We start from the raw sequence: 20373 nt of genomic DNA, 5'->3' as shown, positions 1-20373 counted from the left end.
CTTTCAATTTTGGAGTATTTTGGATTTCAGAATTCTAGATAAGGGATGCTCAACATGTATTAAAGTTTCATATTTAAAATTGTATACCTATTCAAGGGAATCCTTTGTTGGGTAATCCATGTGGAAATATTTTTAATTGGCAGGTAATGAAATTTAGGGAAGCCATTGTGATGTAATTGCGTGAGCATTGGAATATGACTCTAGAGAGCAGGGTTTGAATCTCTGCTTGGTTATGAAATCCATTGAGTGATCTTGAGCAAGTCATAATCTCACAGAAGGCAATGGTAATCACTTCTGAACACACTTTTCCAAGAAAAGCCTGTGATAGGTTTGCCTTAGGATTTCCATAATTTGGAAATAGTTATTTATTTATCATTTCAAAAGTGGATCAAGTGGATTACCGTTGTAATGTTTTTAAAAAACACAAACAAGGTTAAAAACTTGGCATTATACTAAATGTCCTTTGACCAGTAGCTGGCCACTTTGTGTGCCTCTGGTGTTTCTATAAGAAGGTCCTCCATTGTCAATGTGGCAGGGCTCAGCCTGCATTGTAATAGGTGATCTGTGGTGTGTTCTTCTCCACACTCACATGTTGTGGCCCCATTTCTTAAGGCTGGCTCTGCATCTTGTGGTGCCAGATCACAGTTTGTTCAGTGCCTTCCAAGTCACCCAGTCTTCTTTATGCTCAAGAAGGAGTCTCTCATTGGTATCATGGTTTGAGGTTCTGGGTTTTAGCCTGCCACTTTTGGACTCTCGCTTGCTGAGATGGTAGATCTTAGAAAACTATTTCTTGATTTAAGGTGTTGGAGTGCTGGTTGATATCCGAACAAGGGATGGGCCGGAGATGTCACTGCCTTGGTCCTTTCATTGTTGGCTGCTACTTCCCGTCAGATTTCAGGTGGTGCAATACCGGCTAAACAGTATAATTTCTCCAGTGGTGTAGGGCATAGACATCCAGTGATAATGTGGCATGTCTCTTTAAGAGCCACATCCATTGTTTTAATGTGGTGAGATGTGTTCCACACTGGGCATGCATATTCAGCAGCAGAGTAGCAAAGCACAAGGGTAGATGACTTTACTGTGTTTGGTTGTGATCTCCAGATTGTGCCAGTCAGCTTTGTGACACTGTAAATCATTGCTTTTTCCTGAGAAAAACTTATAATATCACAAAGGATGACCACCTCACCCGCTTCATAGGAAGTCTGCTACAATACTGGAGCTTTTTTCTTGAGTTTCAGGGCCAGAGAAGCAGATGGCGAAAACAGAAGAACGGCCTGCCTCAGGGGAGCCTGCTTGCTCCACCAATGTTTAATATTTACACAAATGATCAGCCACTGTCAGAAGGGACAGAAAGTTTCATCTATGCTGATGATCATGCCATCACCACCCAAGCAGGGAGCTTTGAAATGCTTGAACAGAAGTTCTCTGAAGCTTTAGGTGCTCTTACTGTCTATTACAGTGAATATCAGCTGATTCCTAATCCATCTAAAACTCAGACGTGTGCTTTTCACCTTAAGAACAGACAAGCATTTCAAGCTCTGAGGATTACCTGGGAAGGAATCCCACTGGAGCATTGCAGCACAGCAAAATACTTGGAAGATACCCTGCACCGTGCTCTAACTTACAAGAAGCATTGTCTGACTATCAAGCAAAAAGAGGGCACTAAAAATAATATCATATGGAAGTTAGAAGTGACTCAAAGGAACAGCAACCACAACAAGCCCCTGAATACTTCTGTTGTTTGCCCAACCTGATTTATGAGCTTTTTGTGTTACTTTTTGCATGCTGAAACCATTTATCAAGTTAGATTCCATTTGTGAAGTTGAGGATTGTAAAGTCTAGGAGTCCAAAGAAAAGATTATCAAACTAGAACACATTACTTCTTGTTCTAGAAGCCTTAGTACAATTTAGGACTATAACTTTTAAGACATCAGCAGAACTCTTTCTTTACATGTAAAGCAGATAGGAAGAGTGTTTTTAAAAGAAATGGTCAATCATGTCTTCCTGTTGTTTCTCTCCACATGACATCATTTCTTGGTATTGGTGGAACTGGTACCTGCAGTTCCATTGATATCTGACAAAATATGTCCTTGCTATTTATTTTCTAGGTTCTCCAGATAATTCTGTGATATTCTTTTGCTGGAAAGTGACCATAAAATCACGCTGGAGGATCTAGTGATGTCTAGAGAGATAAATGTAATTCACTCAGTAGGGTTTGCTATTTCCCATGGTTTGATATATCCATGCGGAGCCTCTGGTGGCGTAGAGGATTAAAGCTTTGTAACTTGAAGGTTGGGTTGCTGACCTGAAGGCTGCCAGGTTCAAATCCCACCTAAGGAGAGCGCGGATGAGCTCCCTCTATCAGCTCCAGCTCCATGCGGGGACATGAGAGAAGCCTCCCACAAGGATGGTAAAAACATCAAAACATCCGGGCGTCCCCTGGGCAATGCCCTTGCAGACGGCCAATTCTCTCACACCAGAAGCGACTCAGGTTGCTCCTGACACTATATATGTGTGTGTGTGTGTGTGTGTGTGTGTATATATATATCTCCATGCAAAGTCCTGATAAATATATCCAGTGCATATGGGGTCATATTGTCTTTTCCCCGCAGATGGGCTCATTCTAATGTCAGCGCCTAGTTGAGCAAACTGAGGTGGAAGACAGCCTGCAGAGGGGTAATCCATAGTGGTTTAATTGCTTAACATCTTATCAGTGGTTGTTCTTATACATCAATTATCTGACTAGCATTTATGCCACGTTAAACAGCTTTATGAAAATATTTTCAAAGTGGTTAACTATGGAAAGGTTTTTTTGAGGGAGGAGGGTGGTAATGTTCTGCCACAATGCCTTCCATTTTAACACCTTCACTTTTTTGTCTTCTATTTAGATCAGATATGGAACCTGGCCAGAGCCCCCAGTATGGTTTTGAATCTTTGCCTCAGAAGATCTGTCTTATCTGTGGCGATGAAGCTTCAGGATGTCACTATGGAGTTCTCACCTGTGGAAGCTGCAAAGTCTTCTTCAAGAGAGCAATGGAAGGTAATTCTCAGGGGCGTTTCTTGCCATGATCCTATTCTAATGTTCAGCAAACCTCTTCCCAGTTGTCAATTATAGAGATAGCAAGTATCACTCTTAGGGTGTATACACTGTAGAATTAATGCAGTTTGATACCATTTTAACTGCTATGACTCAATGGTATTGAATAATGGAAGTTGTAGTTATATAATATCTTTCTCCATCTCTGTTGGTGCTTCGTTAAACTACAGCTCCTGTGATTTTTTTAGTCTCTTTAAGGGAAAAAAGTGACAAATAATAATTATTATTTAATTTTTATTTTTATTAAAAAGTCTTGTTTTTAATTTAAATTTGAACAAGCATTTGATGGCAAAGGCTATATCAATACTGCAGAATTGAGACCACATTAAGTGTCATGGGTCAGTGCTGTGAATCTGTAGTTTTGTGAGATATTTTCCCTTTTATTCCAGACTGCTCTGATGCCACAACAAACTACTGTTTGACTACTTTTGTGCCTGCTTAATGCTCAGTAGACCAGCATAAGATGGAAATATTTTATTGTTTTGGGGTTTTTTTGGCCATCTAGACAATTCAATTCTGGTGATGTTTTCAGTTCTTCTGAGAGATTTTACAGAGATAAACATTTCAGAAAGTTCATTGTTCTCTTCCATTAGTTCAAATTTTCTGTGATCTATATCTTCTGTAATTTTGTGTGATGAGTTTTCTCCAGAGAACGGTTCTGCTTATGGAAAATTACAATGGAAGTATATCATACGTGAGACTGTAGACTTGTTTTATAAATACCTGAATAAAACAATAGCTAGTTTGCTTGCTAGCATAAGACAGTACCCAGTTTGAGAGCAGTTCTTTTGTGATGAAAGCTTTATTCTTTAAGGTGTTATAAGATTCTTGTTTGGTTTTATTATTATTTTTTTTTGTAACATAGACTTAACATAACTGCTCCCTTTGAAATGGGCTATACATGTAGAATCTGTTTTCTTACATTTACATTTACTTAACTACAACTTCCTTTGTTCTCCAGATCAAAAAAATAACATGAACAATTTGAGGCTGATGTCAGTGGGATAGTGAATTCGCTAAGAGTTAGAAACTACAGGCTGTATCTACACTGCCATATAATACAGTTTCAGAATTCGGATTAGCGGCATTTAAGTATGTGTTGTCGAAGGCTTTCATGGCCGGGATCACAGAGTTGTTGTGTGTTTTCCAGGCTGTATGGCTATGTTCCAGAAGTATTCTCTCCTGACATTTCATCCACATCTATGGCAGGCATCCTCAGAGGTTGTGAGGAGAAACTAAGCAAGGAATGTTTATATCTCACAACCTCTGAGGATGCCTGCCATAGATGTGAGCGAAACGTCAGGAACATGGCCATACAGCCCGGAAAACACATAATAACCTTGGCATTTAACTAGTTTATTTGAGTCTACTCTGCCATATAATTCAGTTCAATGCAGTTAATCTGCATTCTGAAACCGCATTATATGGCAGTGAAGATTCAGTCTTGGATAACTCTTTCAAAGTACGTACTAAACTCTGACATTTATGGCTGGATTTACACTGCTTTATATCCCAGGATCTGATCACAGATTATCTTCTTATCCCATATTATCTGGCAGTGTAGACTCATATAATCCAGTTCAAAGCAGATGATCTGGGATCAGATCCTGGGACAGAGGGCAGTGTAGATCCAGCCTTTGCCCCACTGACATGGAAACTACCATCCATCACTGACGTTAGATACTGTGGTTTGAAATTCGTTTTTAATACTACACATAGGGCCTATCTAGACAAACCCATAATGCGGGATCTGTCTCAGTTTTACTGGAGGTGTCTAGACAGTGCTTCTGGTAAGAGCAAACTAATTAAACACTTGGCAATACTGTATCTGTATTTAAAGATAAGATCCGGGTTTTATCAGGTGTGGGCAGTCTGTGGATTGGGTCTAGGAATTACATGACACGGTCCCCACGCCCAATCCACACAGCCCTCTAAAAACTGAGAGGGCGGGCACCCCCTTCCCCCAAACCCCAAATGTACCCCTAAAAATAAAGTTAAACTTACCAGGCATTCCTTCTGATACTTTCCTGACCTGAAGAAATTATGAGCCAGGAGACCAGAGGGCGGGGATGAGGAGACATTTTTTCCTTGCTGCCCCATCTCCTGGTGCATCATTTCCTTGTGTCAGGAGGGCACAAGGAGGAACGTTATGGCATCCAGGTAAGTCTTACTGTTATTTTAGGGGTACATTTGGGGGGCTTCAGGTTGGCTGCATGCCGTTTTGATTGTAATCAGGATGGCATGTAGCCACTCCACTCCCTCAGGAAAGCCCAGGTTTTTGGGGGCTTGTAGAGACACAAAACCTTGCCAAAGTGAGTTTTAAAAACTGCTTCAGCACAGATTTTTGTCCTGTATGGAAGCGCAGTTACTCACAGTTACTTGCTCTAGATGGCATGGCAATATATGGTTAATGAAGAGTCTTTCTATCAACAGGTGAGACTAGATCTACACTGCCCTATATCCCAGGATCTGATCCCAGATTATCTCCTTTGAACTGGATTATATAAGTCTACACTGCCAGATAATCTGGGATAAACAAATAATCTGGGATCAGATCCTGGGATATAGGGCAGTGTAGATCCATCCTGAGAGGAGGTGAAGTGATGGAGAAATGTATCAGATTAAGGCTTGCTGCATCTTACTTTTTCTTATTTAAATACAGTAGAGACTCTCTTATCCAACATAAACGGGCCGGCAGAATGTTGGATAAGCAAATATGTTGGATAATAAGGAGGCAAAATAATTTGCAGTTGTTTCTTTAGAAGAATTATGATTTGCTGACTATTGTTCTGTTTCTACTGGGAATCAAAGAAAGGCACTGAGGTAACTGCTGGAGAATATATAACTGATTTATGTAGTTGTTTTCGTCTCTTAAAAAATATAGTTGGCACTGCCAGCCAGACTGTGTATTTTCTCAAGGAAATATTCTGATATCATTACTTCAGCAGATTTTTAATTCAAAACCTTTCTAATAAACAGAAATACTGGGTGTAAAATGCTATTGATAGCTAAATCAATGGCATTAACCTAGACGATGGAAGGAAGATTTGTTAGTCAGTGTGGGAGGAAGAGATTTTATCTTACTAAATAGGAGTGCGATGAAGATTGATAGCAATTATCATTCTAACTAAATTAAAGTGTTAAATAACAGCGCCAACATTCTGACCTAGGGTGCATCTACACTATAGAACGAATGCAGTTTGATACCACTTTAACTGCTATTGAATCCTGGGATTTGTAATTTGTTGAGCCACCAGCACTCAACTCTTGTCTTGTCTGGGTTTAAATTTGTTTGCCCTCATCTAATTTATTACTGACAGCAGACATCAGTTTCAAAGGTCCGTTCTACACTGCCATAAAATCCACATTATCTGCTTTGAACTGGATTATATGAGTCTACACTGCCATATAATTCAGTTCGAAGCAGATAATCTGGATTTCATATGACTGTGTAGAAGGAGCCATTTCCATTTCCCCTTAAAATGGCCCATGTCCTATGGTGCTTGACTACTGATTGTGATTACTATTTATGTTTTAAGTTATTTTAACTTTTGTAAGGTGTTATTATACCGTGATTACTGTTACTGTGTTACTGTTTTTATTGATATAATACTGTTTTGGGCTTGTCCCAGTGTAACACCCCCCCCCCCCCCCCGAGTCCTTCAGGAGATGGAGCGGGATATAAAAAAGTTTTATTTATTTATTTATTTATTTATCGTCAGTATTATTGTTATTATTATTATTATTATTATTATTATTATTATTATTATTAGTTGGGAAGCAGATCAGAGAATAGGGATTCAGTTTGTGCTAAACAAGGATATCCACTCCCTTTGAATCTCAGGCCCCATCTACACTGCCATATAAAATCCAAATTATCTGCTTTGAACTGGATTGTATGGCAGTATAAACCCATATAATCCAGATCAAAGCAGATAATCTGGATTCAGAAACTGGATTATATGACAGTGTAGATCCAGCCTCAAGTTCACAGCTTGGTGTACTGGAGTGCATTTACACAGTTAAAACTAGTGTGATAGCTGTGCCCATTTCTTGAAACAGTAAATCTTGCTAAAGTGATTATATCCTGTTTGGACTACTGATATAAATTCTATGGAAACCCATTGGAAACTTTGGCTCCTTCCACACAGTTGTATAAAATCCACATTGAACTAGATTATCTGGCAATGTGGACTCAGATAACCCAGTTGTGGATTATCTGCTTTGATATTCTGGGTTATAGGGCTGTGTGGAGGGGCCCTTAATCTCTTTATACAGGTCAGCACAAGCTTTAAGATCTTTGACTTTTCCTCAGGACCATTCCACAAAGCTATATTTCATCTTGCGAGTGACGTTTAAGTTGGAGTAAGACAACTTTACAAGATTAAAGGCTAAAAACCAATCTTTTTTATAAGAGTTACTGTACAGTATTTACATCCTGTGCCACCAGGAGCCCCCGGTGGTACAGCAGATTAAACTGCTAAGCTGCTGAACTTGGTGACCGAAAAGTCAGCAGTTCAAATCCGGAGAGCGGGGTGAGCTCCTGCTGTTAGCCCCAGCTTCTGTCAACCTAGCAGTTTGAAAACATGCAAATATGAATAGATCAATAGGTACCGCTCCAGCAGGAAGGTAACAATACTACATGCAGTCATGCTGGCCACATGAGCTTGGATGTAGACACCGTGAAGACAACGCCAGCTCTTCGTCTTAGAAATGAAGATGAGCACCAACCCCCAGAGTCGGACACGACTAGACTTAGTGTAAGAGGAAAGCCTTTACCTTTACCTTTTTACTTACATTGACTGCTGGATAAGTCGACCCAGTTTTTTGTGTGTATCTTTTTGACTAACATTTCTAGACATGAATATGTACAGTATGTGTTCTATCAAATGGTCAAGTCTGTACAGTTAGAATTGATTAAGAGAGAATTTTTTCATCTGTCTGGTGACAAAATACTGTATAACCTCAGATCTAGTTTTGTATGTTTCAGTTGCTAATTCAACTAGGTAAAGGTAGGTAAAGGTTGACATTAAGCCCAGTCATGTCCAATTCTGGGGGTTGATGCTCATCTCCATTTCTAAGCCAAAGAGCCGGCGTTGTCCGTAGATACCTCCAATGTCATGTGGCCGGCATGACTGCATGGAGCGCTGTTATTATTTTTTCAAGTTCAAGTTTATTCTGTAATAAGCAGTTAGCCTCTTCCATCCAACCAGAAAAACAAGCCAAAATCGTATTCAGACATAATTAGAATACAATAGTTGAATTGGCAGGAGCCCCCGCAATTCAACTATTGTATTCTAATTATGTCTGAATATGATATTGGCTTGTTTTTGTGGTTGTATAGAAGAGACTGATTGCTTGTTACAGAATAAACTTGAACTTGAAAAAATAATAACTTTGCATGTTGCCTTAGGTTGTGGATGAGTCACACCCAGAGAGTCATATAAGATAGCAGTGTACAAACAAAGCAAATAAATGCTAAATTCTCACCATGCTAGAGCTCAGCAGCCTCATACATCTTAATAACTAATATTTAGTTCACAAATAGCTCATGATGACGTTGGTGGTGGTAAAATAATAATAATTTAAGGTGAGGCACCAGTGCTCTTTGGCAGAGAAGACTAAAGAAGAAGTACAACCTCTATAATTCCATAGCATTGAGCCATGGCAGTTGTGAAGTCTTGGCTTTGCTTTTTCCTCTCTTTTGCTTTAGTTTCCCTTGTTTAGGTTCCCCAATAGTGTAGATGCCTCTATTTGTATTAGTTTTTGGGTGGAGCATAAAAATCCCCCTAGAGGTCAGCCTTAGTTGGTTTGTTCCATTTGCCTGTTATAGAGCTTTCTTACTAGACTCCTTTTTCTTTCTGCAACAAAGCTAAAGTCTTTAGAGTCCTTGATATTATCTGGAAATCCTAGGCCTAGCAATCCAAGCAGGCATCCTTAGACTAAAACACTGCATTTAGCAATATTTATATACCATCAGTCCCAGTGACAACAAAAACTTGTGGTCAGCCCAAGTTTCACAAAGTAAAAGACCAAAAACAGCTTATAAGCACCAGTTTATAATCCATTGCTTTGAATCAGAGGCAAAAGACTTTCCTAGATTCCAGAGAGATGTCTGCAACCAGCAAAATCTCCTTTTGTAATGTATTGTTTTAAGCTATTTTACAGTGGTCCTGGGTGGAGTTAGCCCTTTGTTCTTCCTGTTTTCAGTAAACCCATTTTGGGTAACTTTCATCTTGCCTGAAGTACCTCTGTATGTCAAGGGTCTTGATCTTAACAGAAGGTATACAGATAGCCCTCGGTTAAAGCCAGACACTATAGGTTTCTCAAAGGCTCAGCCGTGCCATCAAAGCAGTTAAAGTGTTGCCAAACTACATTAAATCTACAGTATAGGAAAACAAAATTTGATATGGTTCAGAAGAATGAAGGAAAGATTGGAAGACAAAGGGACAAGTCTATGGACAGAAAGGGAAATGTAAGAAAGAGAATAAGAATGGGCAAGGAAAGGTGCATCTGGCCAAATTTAATGAAGCAAGACATGTTTGGAATATGATTTTGGTAAAATCCCTATTTGCTCAAAAAATTCAAAATAACAAGACGAGTGGTTGACTGTGCTGGCTTCTCCTAGCAATGTAGTTTGAATTTGAATGTCAAGATTTCTTTTGTCTTGGGCCCCTTCCACACAGCTGTATGAAATTCACATTGAACTGGATTATATGGCAGTTGTAGACTCGGATAACCCAGTCAGAAACAGATATTGTAGATTATCCGCCTTGATGTACTGGATATGGCTATATGGAAGGGCCCTTGGACTCCTGCCATTTATTGCTTGTACATGGCATTTTGGCACCCTATATACATGCCAGTGAATTTGGTCCTTCAGAGGAACATGTATAGGAGCCAAAATATTATTTACCAGGGGAGACCAGATGATGCTATCTCATGGCTATCCTTTTTTTAAAAAAACAAAACAAAACAAAAACAACCAAACACCCACTCCTATGTTTTGCATTCATTTTACCATTTGCCAAAGTTTCTTTCTTCTCTGAAGTTTTAGCCCTAGAGTTCTTTTGTGCTGTGGGGTGGATAGACTTGTGCAATCATTGGGAAGTATAATTAAAACTGTGGTTCCCCACAATATTTAATGTTGTGGTAAAATTGTGCTGTGCTTTCAGTACAATATCATAAATAATACAGTACATAGGCTGAATAGAAAAAGCCCCTTTCAATTCTGCAAAGCCTGCTTTAAGATTACAGCCTTCAATCAGCCTTCAACCATTTGTTTTCTGTTTTTGTTCCACACTGGCAATGATAAAATTTACCTTTTAATTAGATATATCCTAAAATATACTCCATAGTAATGACCACTCAGGCCCCATCTACACGGTCATATAAAATCCAGATTATCTGCTTTGTACTGCATTATATTAGTCTATATTGCCATATAATCCAGTTCATAGGAGATAATCTGGATTTTATATAGTATGTAGATGGATCGTCAGATAGCTTATTGGAAACAGCCTTTAAACTGCTTTGCTACATTCTCATAGGCTCACCTACATTGGCTGCTTATTGTGGATCTAGTCTAAAGCAGAGATGCCCCAGAGATGGCTACCTACTATGTTCCCAATCTGCAGCGATTGCAGGGCAGAATCTACACCAGATCTCGGAAGCTTATCTCTTATTAGACAGGCAGTTTACATTTGAGGGTTGGAAAGCTTTTGCTTTAATATATCCTGAAGGCAATGCCTACAAATCCTGTATTTTGTGGGGTTTCATAGGATTTTATATAGCCAAAGGGAAGGGGAATGCCTTGTGCTCATCAACTTTTTGTTTTTCTGAATATAAGAATTATTAACAGCCTGAATCGTTGGATTTTATCATTGGAAGTTTCAACAAAACCATATAATAACATTGAGTCCAAGATTTTCATAAACTGTAATTTTCTATTCTGTCCTAGAAAATTATTTGAGAGGAGTATTAAGATGTAGATTTGCAGCAACAACACAGAGCTTTAATGAGTGTTTTCCCGCTGACTCATTTGCATTTAGTTACTCTCCCTGCAATACACAAGACCATATTCATAGCATTTGTGTCTTACTAGCTCTGGGCTTATGTAAAATTATATTTGTGAAGAATATTCCTGAAGAACAGAAGAAGTTCCAGCAGACTGGAAGAAGGCAAATGTTTCCAATTTCAAAAAAGGGAAAAAAGAGGACCCAAACAATTACTGCCCAGTCAGCCTGGCATCAATACAAATGTCAGCGTGCTGGAAGAAGCAAAGACCACCAGCATTGAAGTGATGCTCCTACGCCATCAACTCCGCTGGACTGGCCACGTTGTCTGAATGCCCGATCACCGTCTCCCAAAGCAGCTCCTCTACTCCGAACTCAAGAATGGGAAACGGAATGTTGGTGGGCAGGAAAAGAGATTTAAAGATGGGCTCAAAGCCAACCTTAAAAACTGTGGCATAGACACCGAGAACTGGGAAGCCCTGGGCGCTCCAATTGGAGGTCAGCTGTAACCAGAAGTGCTGTGGAGTTCGAAGAGGCACGGACGGAGGGCTTAAAGGGAGAAACGTGCCAAGAGGAAGGAGCGTCAAGCTAACCCCAACCGGGACCGCCTTCCACCTGGAAACCGATGTCCTCACTGTGGGAGAATATGCGGGTCAAGAATAGGTCTCTTCAGCCACCTAAGAACCCACCCCCAAGACACCAAGGATGGAAGACAATTGTCCTCGAGCTATGAGGGATCGCCTAAGGAAGGCAATACCAGGAAAGATTCTGGAGCAGATCATTAAAGAGATAATCTGTAAGCACCTAGAAAGGAATCCTATGCTCATAAAAAGTCAACATATGTTTCTCAAAATCAAGTCATGCCTGACGAACTTAAAGTTACAAGCTTGGCAGATGAAGGGAATGCTGTAGATATAACATATTTTGATTTCAGTAAAGCCTTTGACAAGGTTCCCCATGACATTCTCACAAAGAAGGTAGTAAAATGTGAGCTAGAAATGCTACGGTCAGGTGGATTGAGAGCTGGTTGATTGGCCGAACTCAAAGGGTGTTCACCAATTGTTCTTCTCATCCTGAAGAGAAGTGACCAGTGAGGTGTCACAGGGTTTCGTCCTGGGCCCAGTGCTATTGGTCATCTTTCTCAATGACTTGGATGATGGAATAGAAGGTATGTGTATCAAATTTGCAGGTGACTATAGCTAATACTTCAGAGGAGATTATCAGAATCCAAAATGACTAGAAGAGATGGTCCAAAATTAACAAAATGAATTTTAACAGGGAGAAATGTAAGATACTACACTTTGTCAGAAAAAATGGAATGCAGAGATACAGGGTGGGTGATTCCTGGCTCAAAAAGAGTCCATGAGAAAAATATATTGGAATATTAGTGGTGTTTGGGATGCATGGAAAGCAGTATAGTATAGTATCTAGATCAAGGGAAGTAATGGTACCCCTCTCTTCTGCTTTAGTCAGATTACACCAGGAATACTGTGTCCAATTATAGGCACCACAATTTGAGAGATGTTGATAAGCTGGAGGGTGTTCAGAGGAGGGTAACTAAAATGATCAAAGGTCTGGAGACCATGCTCTATGACAGTGGTTTTCAACCTGTGGGTCCCTGGGTGTTTTTGGCCTACAACTCCCAGATATTGCATCCAGTTGACCAGCTGTTAGGATTTCTGAGAGTTTAAGGCCAAAACATCTGGGGACTCACAGGTTGAGAACCACTGCTCATGATAGCCATGTTTAAACATTTGAAAGATGACATAAGGAAGAGGATGCAAGCTTGTTTTCTGCTGCACTGAAGACTGGGACTCAGAGCAATGGGTTCAAATTGCAGGAAAGGAGATTCCACCTGAACATTAGGAAGAACTTTCTGATCATAAGAGTTGTTCAATAGTGGACTCATTCCCTCGGAGTCTGGTGGAGGTTACTTCCTTGGAGACTTTTAAACAAGAGGCTTGAAAGATGTCGGGTGATTTCAATGTGCTTTTCCATGGCAGGGGGTTGGACTTGATGGCCCATGCGGTCTCTTCCAACTCCATGAGTCTATGATTGTATAGTAAGTTGAGATGGGACTTCATTTGGTATGAAAGAATATTAACCTCCTCATTAAACCCCAAAGACATATGTTATAACAGGATGCCCATCCTAGTATCCTTACCCATGCTTTTGATCTTGATAAATCTTTTTAAATTAATGTTATCTGCAGATCTGCAGATTAGGGTTCCCCTAAAGGAAACCCATAATCCACAGAGTTCCTAAAATACCTGGAAGACCGTACCTCCCTATATATTTACACATCTACGCATAATTCAGAAGGACCCTGTCAGGGTGATGAGAGATCTAGAAGAGTGAATAGGTGAGTTTTAAATACTACTTAATGTTGATTTAGGTGGTGTTGAAAAATACATATAAATCACGATGCACTTAATTGGATTAACTGTGTGACTCGATGAGAGGTTGATGTGTTTGTGAAGTATTTGGCTGGAAGACTTGCTATGTAATCAGTCCTAGCGTTGTGACAACCAGTTTGCAAACATCATAGATCTTGCCTAGAGAACTGCTATGCAGAAGCATTTTTCACTGTGAGTGCTATCTTTAGTATTCAAGCCAGAGCTCATCTTACCCAGTGATCCTGTGATGTCTTGACTATGTCAGAAGTTATCAATGTGAGGGAAAAGTGTCATGTAGTTTTTGTAAGGGACTGCTCTGCAGAAAGATTCTAGATTTCTGTTTTTAGAGACATATACTGTTCAGTCTATTGTAGTAAATGCAAGAAAGCATTTTTTGGTATCTTAATGATTCAAAATGTGTTCTGCATGAGCTTTCATGGATCAGAGTCTGCTGACATTTATTGTGGCACAGTTCATAAAAGACTGCACCAGAAAGAATCTATTGGTCTTTAAAATGTCATTAAACTCCTTGCCAATTTAGATAACCGTTGATTCCGACTTCTGTGTGCCAACCCATGGCAACTCCATAATTTTCTTAAGCTACAAAAGTGTAATTTCAGCTGCAGTCATTTCTGAGATATTTTCTCTAGTTTTCCATTAAGAATATGTGAATAATTGATTGTTCATGTATTTTAGCTTGTATTTCATTAACTCTCCCAAGATGGCACACTTAACTGTCCATCCTAATATTTTTATTCTAGTCAAAATGCCCTTGGTATTGTGCTTAGCCCCGTATTTAATACCTAAAAAGGGATCCCTGTAATTTTCTTCTTTCATACTCCTACTTTTTAATGGCCTCAAACATCTTGCCACTAGTAATTTGAAGAGTCCTTGTACATTTCCCCATCTCCTCTTAAACCTTAAGAAACTTAGCAATAATTCTTTCTCATATCTTTCCATTTTTTCCCCCTGCATAACAAATCTGAGCAGAAGTGAACAAAGACATTTATTTCTTCTTTTCTAGCTGTATTTTACCTGGCACTTCTCTGGTCTGTACTTATTACCTTCTGAGTTTCAAATCCTGGCAGTTTTTGCTTCCAGAAAGCCCCCGCCCGCTGCCCCTTGCTATTTTCACTTGACGCTCATCAATTGCAAGTTTGCATTAGAATCATAGCATCATAGGAAGAAACCACAAGACCATCCAATCCAACCCACTGACATGCAGGAACGCACAATCAAATCACTGTTAACAGATACCCATGTAGTCTTTATTTAAAAACCTCCATAAAGAGTAGCTTTTATCATACTCCGAAGCAGCGTATTCCACTGTCAAATGGCTCTTACCATCAGGAAGTTCTGCCTAAAGTTTGTGTGGAATCTGTTTTCCTACATGGTAGTTTTATCAATCAACAGTTGATTCAGTGCTTTCTATTCTAGTTAGCACTATCACATAGGATTCATGTCAATATGAGGCTGAATTTGTATATTCTTTCCTTAAATGAGTATGGCAAGCAGACCACATGCAAAATAGATAGGGTTTAGGTGGCACTGCTGTACAGCCTGGATTCTTGGCACCTCTCCCATTTCAAATGAATTTCTAGTCCCAGATCAAGCTGCTACCAAAGCAGGTCTCCTTTCTGTGTGTGTGTGAGATGATTAATTTCTCATTAACCTGTTTCATTTCTATAGTTAATCCAGTTATCTGCCAACATCAGTGCTGTGTTTGTTTAACTTATGTATTAACTGTTGTTTCTTTTTGCTCCCCTACTCTTTCTTTTCCATTTGCACAATAAGAACTGTGGTTTGCTTTGACAGAAGAGTGTTTTATGTAAACCACTAATGTTTTTGGCTCACAGAACAATAATCTCTGTTTTGGAGCTTTGCATATTACCACTCTTGGAAACAAAAAGGCAGACATTTGGCTCAAGACTTTCCCAGCTTGGTATCTAATAGGCAGTGTTAGTAGAAAAGAAAAGGGACCAGCCCAGCTCTCTGCTTAATAGTTTACTAATTTAATATTCCTACTGATGTTTTAAAGTGTCCTTGTTTCTTTATTTTTCCTTTCTCGAGTGTTTGTTTCTTTGAAATTGGCCTGTGGCAGTTTCTCTTTTGTAATAACAATGGGCCCTTCCGGATGGAGCAGAAACTTGAGAGGAAGTGGGTTAAATTATTTATTTATTTATTTACAATGTTTATATCCTGCCTTTCTCAACCCCTAGGGGGACTAAAGGCGGCTTCCTCCTGGGTTTCTGTCCCCACCCAAATCTGGGCTTTTCCTTGGGGGATTTAGCCCCTTTCCAGCCCTCCATTTCCCCAAAAAAACTTACCCAAGGGATCTACCAGCAATGCAAGCCCCTCTGCAGGATACTCCTGATGCGTGAAAATGACATGTCAGGAGATGAGGGAGGAGGAATCCCCCCCCCACCTGACTTATCATTTTTGCACTGCTGGCAGACCCCTTGGGTAAGTTTTCTTGGGGGAGAATGAGGGGCTGAGAGGGATGAGATGGGCCCGAAGACCTGAGATGGCTGTGGGGATTGACTTTCCCAGGTGTCCCTACATCTTCTTGAGAAGTAATTTGAGAAGTATTTAATGCATCCATGCTATACAATTACAGCATTTTGATATCACAATGATACTCCTAGGCAAAAATATAATAATAATAATAATAATCATCATCATCATCATCATCATCATCATCATCATCATCATCTCCTCTAGACTGCCCTTGTCCCCAGAGGGATTCAGGGCATTTAACATCCATATAAAATGGCAAACATTCAATGCCACAACTACATCACTTAATATCAAAAAGTATAAAATAATGATAACATACTTATTATAGTAAAAATTCCAAATTAGAAAAACAATAAATGTAAACATAACAGTCAGTAAAACATTATTGCACAGAGCATGATTTGCAGTTTTGTAGTACCTAGAACTCTTGATGAGAAGGTTCGAATTCGGCAATTTAATGAAATGGACCAGAGAATTCTAAATCCCTCACCACACTGTCAATCCTGAAAGGGGAAGCCATGACAATTAAAGTCCAGTAAATGGCTACAGTTGTATGGTATGCATATGCCCTTGTCTTGTAGCTGCCATTACAGATCCAATCAATCTCTTTGCTGAATTTACTAACATATTGAGTCCAGGAAAGTTCTTACCTGGCCTTGGACAAAGAGCTTGAAAAAAGTACCTCTTCAAGACTATAATTCCCAGAATCTCCCAATCTAAGCCATACAGAAAAGTTATACAGCATCTCTACCCAAAGATTTTATACCCAATGTCACTTATACGCCGCCCCCCCCCCCCAAAAAAAGTGTTTGTAAGCCTATTTTGGTCCTCAAGTGTGATTCTATGGTATGTTTCTGGTCCAAGTATAGTAAAAATAAAGAGTTTACAGTTATCCACTGTTTCAGGTATCCATAGTGGGTCCTGGAACTTATCCCCTCAGATATCGAGGTCATACTATATTTGAGAAGCTAATGTTTCTAAGCTCTGTCTAGACAGTTATGAATTTCAGAGGTTCCTAGCATTTCTAATGGTGATGCATGGTCACTGTGGGCCTTCTCTGTAACAGCACTCTCCACAAATCTTGTTTTGTTGTTAACTGCCATCAAGTTGGTTTCAACTTATGGTGTTCATATGAATTAAAGACCTTCAAGATGTGTTGTTGTTAACAACCCTGTTAAGATCTTGAAAACTCAGGATTGCAGCTTTTTAAAAATCTGTCCATCTGTAATGAGGTCTTCCACTTTTTTTTTTCCTGCCTTCCACTTTGCTAAGCATGATATATCCAAACTACAATCACCTCAGTATACTCATTTTGGCTTCTAGAGAGAATTCAGGCATATGTCTGGGCTTTCAAGTGCTTGAACTGCCTGAAAGGGACCCAGATATTTTGCTTGGTTGCTCAGCTGGTGATTTAGCTAACAAATAACAACAGTAGTGATTTCCACCTCATGTCTAATTTTAAATTACCTGTGCCCTGATTCTCAGGCAGTTTTTCTCATTATACAAGTGTCAGCATCCAAAGTCCAGATGACCTTGCATAACTGCTGAAGGCTCTGTTATTGAACACCAAATTGAAGCAATTCTTCCACCTCTCTCCTAACAGCATGCAGCACTTTTTTCATAGGTTAAATAATCTATGTGATGACAAGGAAATGTATGCTCTTTTCTCTGTTACGTCAAGGGGATTTATACAGAACATAATATACTCAGGCTAAGGACATGGAGGATATTCCAATAAGCCCTAAATGCTAAATATCCCTAAATATCACAGATAGGAATTTGTAACGCTCAAGATATTGATGGATGGTAACCTCCATCATCCCTGGACATTTGGTATACTTATTGAGCTGGTTGGAACTGGACAATTTGGCTTTTGAAAGTGGCATTAAATGACATTTAACTTGTTTAAAATACATATTGTTTTACAGTTTGAGTAAAATACTTTAGCTCTTATGCGAAATCAGGCCATATATATAAGATACACATGAAACATTCAGGCCCATCTCCAAGATATCTAGGCAGCCACCTAGCTATCTTTCAAACTATACTTTGATTTAAGGTGCCTTGGAGCCAAATATTTGTCATCGCCATTATTTTTGACATCATCATCCTTCAACAAGAATCTCTCACATCTGCTTTACATTTCTGCTCAGACATAAAACTTAGTTGAGTATCACATTATATCTCTGCCACATATTTATTGCAGCTTTGTACGACTTCAATTGCCATGGCTTAAGCCTAAGGAATCCTAGCATTTGTAGTTTGGTGGAATATTTAGAATTCTCTGCTTGAGAACTCTATTCCCCTTCTTTGAACTACAATTACAGTGAGAATTCTAGTTTTGTTCAATAGCAGTTGTGATAATTATGCATCAAACATTTCACATTTAGTGAACAATGGGGTTTATGTATGTATGTAAATTAATTCTACTGTATTTGATTTCAGTTGTCCCTTTCTACCCCTAAACACAGTTTCTGGAGTCCATTAATTCTAGAACAATGAAAAGTAGTGCTGGTGAAATACTTCTAAAGAGTCACTTCCAGGTGCTGCATCACTGCAGCTCACCAGGGGATCTTTAAAGCTGGAAACTTGGAGTATGCCTATCTACTATGGCAGTGGTTCTCAACCTGGGCTCCCTAGATGTTTTTGGCCTTCAACTCCCAGAAATCCTTACAGCTGGTAAACTGCCTGGGATTTCTGGGTGTTGTAGGCGAAAAACATCTGGGGACTCCAGGTTGAGAACCACTGTTCTATGGAGTCAGTTTTTTCAGTTGCTCATCTGTCATGGATCACTAAAACTGAATGCCTTCCAAAGCCATGTAATGGTAGGAGATCTGCAAGCTACCTAATTGTTTTAACGCACATTCTGTCCCATACACTTCTTATGAGTTTACTGTCTTTAAACCAGTAGTTCTCAACCTGTGGGTCCCCAGGGGTTTTGGCCTACAACTCTCAGAAATCCCAGCCAGTTTACCAGCTGTTAGGATTTCTGGGAGTTGAAAGTCAAAACATCTGGGAATCCACAGGTTGAGAACCACTGCTTTAAACCAAATTTGGAGATGGAAAGTCTTTCAGATAGAAAGCAATTTCAGATAAAAGGCCAACTTCTGACAACTTACCAAATTATGAAGTGTCCTCTATAAAAGAAGAACACAGTGACCCTTCTCTAGGTGGTTGAACTGTCTCTGCCTCTTAACATATCTTTGTAATCACAGGGCATGTCCTAAAAGTACATGGTGTAGTCACCTTGGTGAAGTTAAGCAGGACTAGTGCTAGAAAAAGCCTAGATAAAAGACTTGCTGTGAGCCATGTTCATTCCATCTTGTTCTTCTTGGTGGAAGAAAGGGGAGCTATAAATGGAACGGCATTGAAAGGAGCAGGTGGGTGGACAGGTGTATTATCGTAGGCATCACTGAGTAGATATATGAGAACTTGGTATGAGCTTGGAACATGAGTGACCTGTTGCAGTCTCCATTTCCAAAAGTTGACAGGGCTTTAGATTCAGTCAAGTTCCTTTTAATCTATTACCAGTTCCAGGTGGGAAATGTACAGCATTGCACTTCGTATCTACTATTATGTCCACAATATTGGAGGGGGAAGTGGAAGATACATTGCTTCCCTATTATCAGAATGACATAAAATCATAGAATTGGAAAAGACTACAAGGACTATACAGTCCAACCTGCTGCCATACAAAAATACACAGTAAAAGCACTCTTGATAGACGGCCATCCATTCTCTGCTTAAAAATCTCCAGAGAAGGAGATTCCACCACACTCTAAGGCAGCCTAATCCACTGTCAAATAGCGCTTACCATCAGGGAGTATCTAATTCTAATGGAGATTCTTTACCTCAGAGATCCATGTGAGGTAAAGAATCTGAAACAACACCAATGTACAATATTGCAAAAACTGTACTATGCACTTCATATTTCAGATTAATCTCCATTAGAATGTAGATAGAAAAATCTTAAATATTGATGCATATTAAGATTGTAAAATTATCCAGATGGTTTGGGGCTGAGTCAGTATCATTTGCTAATTTTGAATTTAGGCAAATGTCTTGCATATTTTCCTCCTATTAGTCACACATTCTGTCCTTCAGAGAGGGACTGGAATTTGAATGCAAAGGTCAAAGAACTGACAATATTTCCTAGCTTCTGCTCTCCTAAAGCATAAATATTTAGCCGGAGGCCCCATCTGCACTGCCATATAATGCAGTTTCAGAATGCAGTTTAACCACTTAATTGTATTATATGAGAATACATGGTCATATAATCCAGTTCAATGCAGTTGATCTGCATTCTGAAACTGCATTATATGGCAGTGTAGATGGGACCTATGTTGGC

At 39.5% G+C, this 20373-nt stretch overlaps 1 protein-coding gene across 2 annotated transcripts in view; it reads left to right on the top strand.

Annotated features, from left to right (window-relative positions):
- Positions 1-20373, top strand: part of pgr (progesterone receptor) — a 119796-nt gene that overhangs the window by 49736 nt on the left and 49687 nt on the right. For both annotated transcript variants that reach the window (XM_008108067.3, XM_062974565.1), the window contains exon 2: positions 2889-3040. In XM_008108067.3, coding sequence (XP_008106274.1) covers positions 2896-3040 — 145 coding nt within the window. In that variant the 5' untranslated portion in view covers positions 2889-2895. The remainder of the gene's footprint in view (positions 1-2888; positions 3041-20373) is intronic.

The sequence above is a fragment of the Anolis carolinensis genome, chromosome 3 (assembly GCF_035594765.1).
Source record: "Anolis carolinensis isolate JA03-04 chromosome 3, rAnoCar3.1.pri, whole genome shotgun sequence".
In the NCBI taxonomy this organism is placed as follows: Eukaryota; Metazoa; Chordata; class Lepidosauria; order Squamata; family Dactyloidae; genus Anolis; species Anolis carolinensis.
Note: the sequence above shows the minus strand (reverse complement) of the source record. Positions and strands in the feature narration are given on the sequence as shown.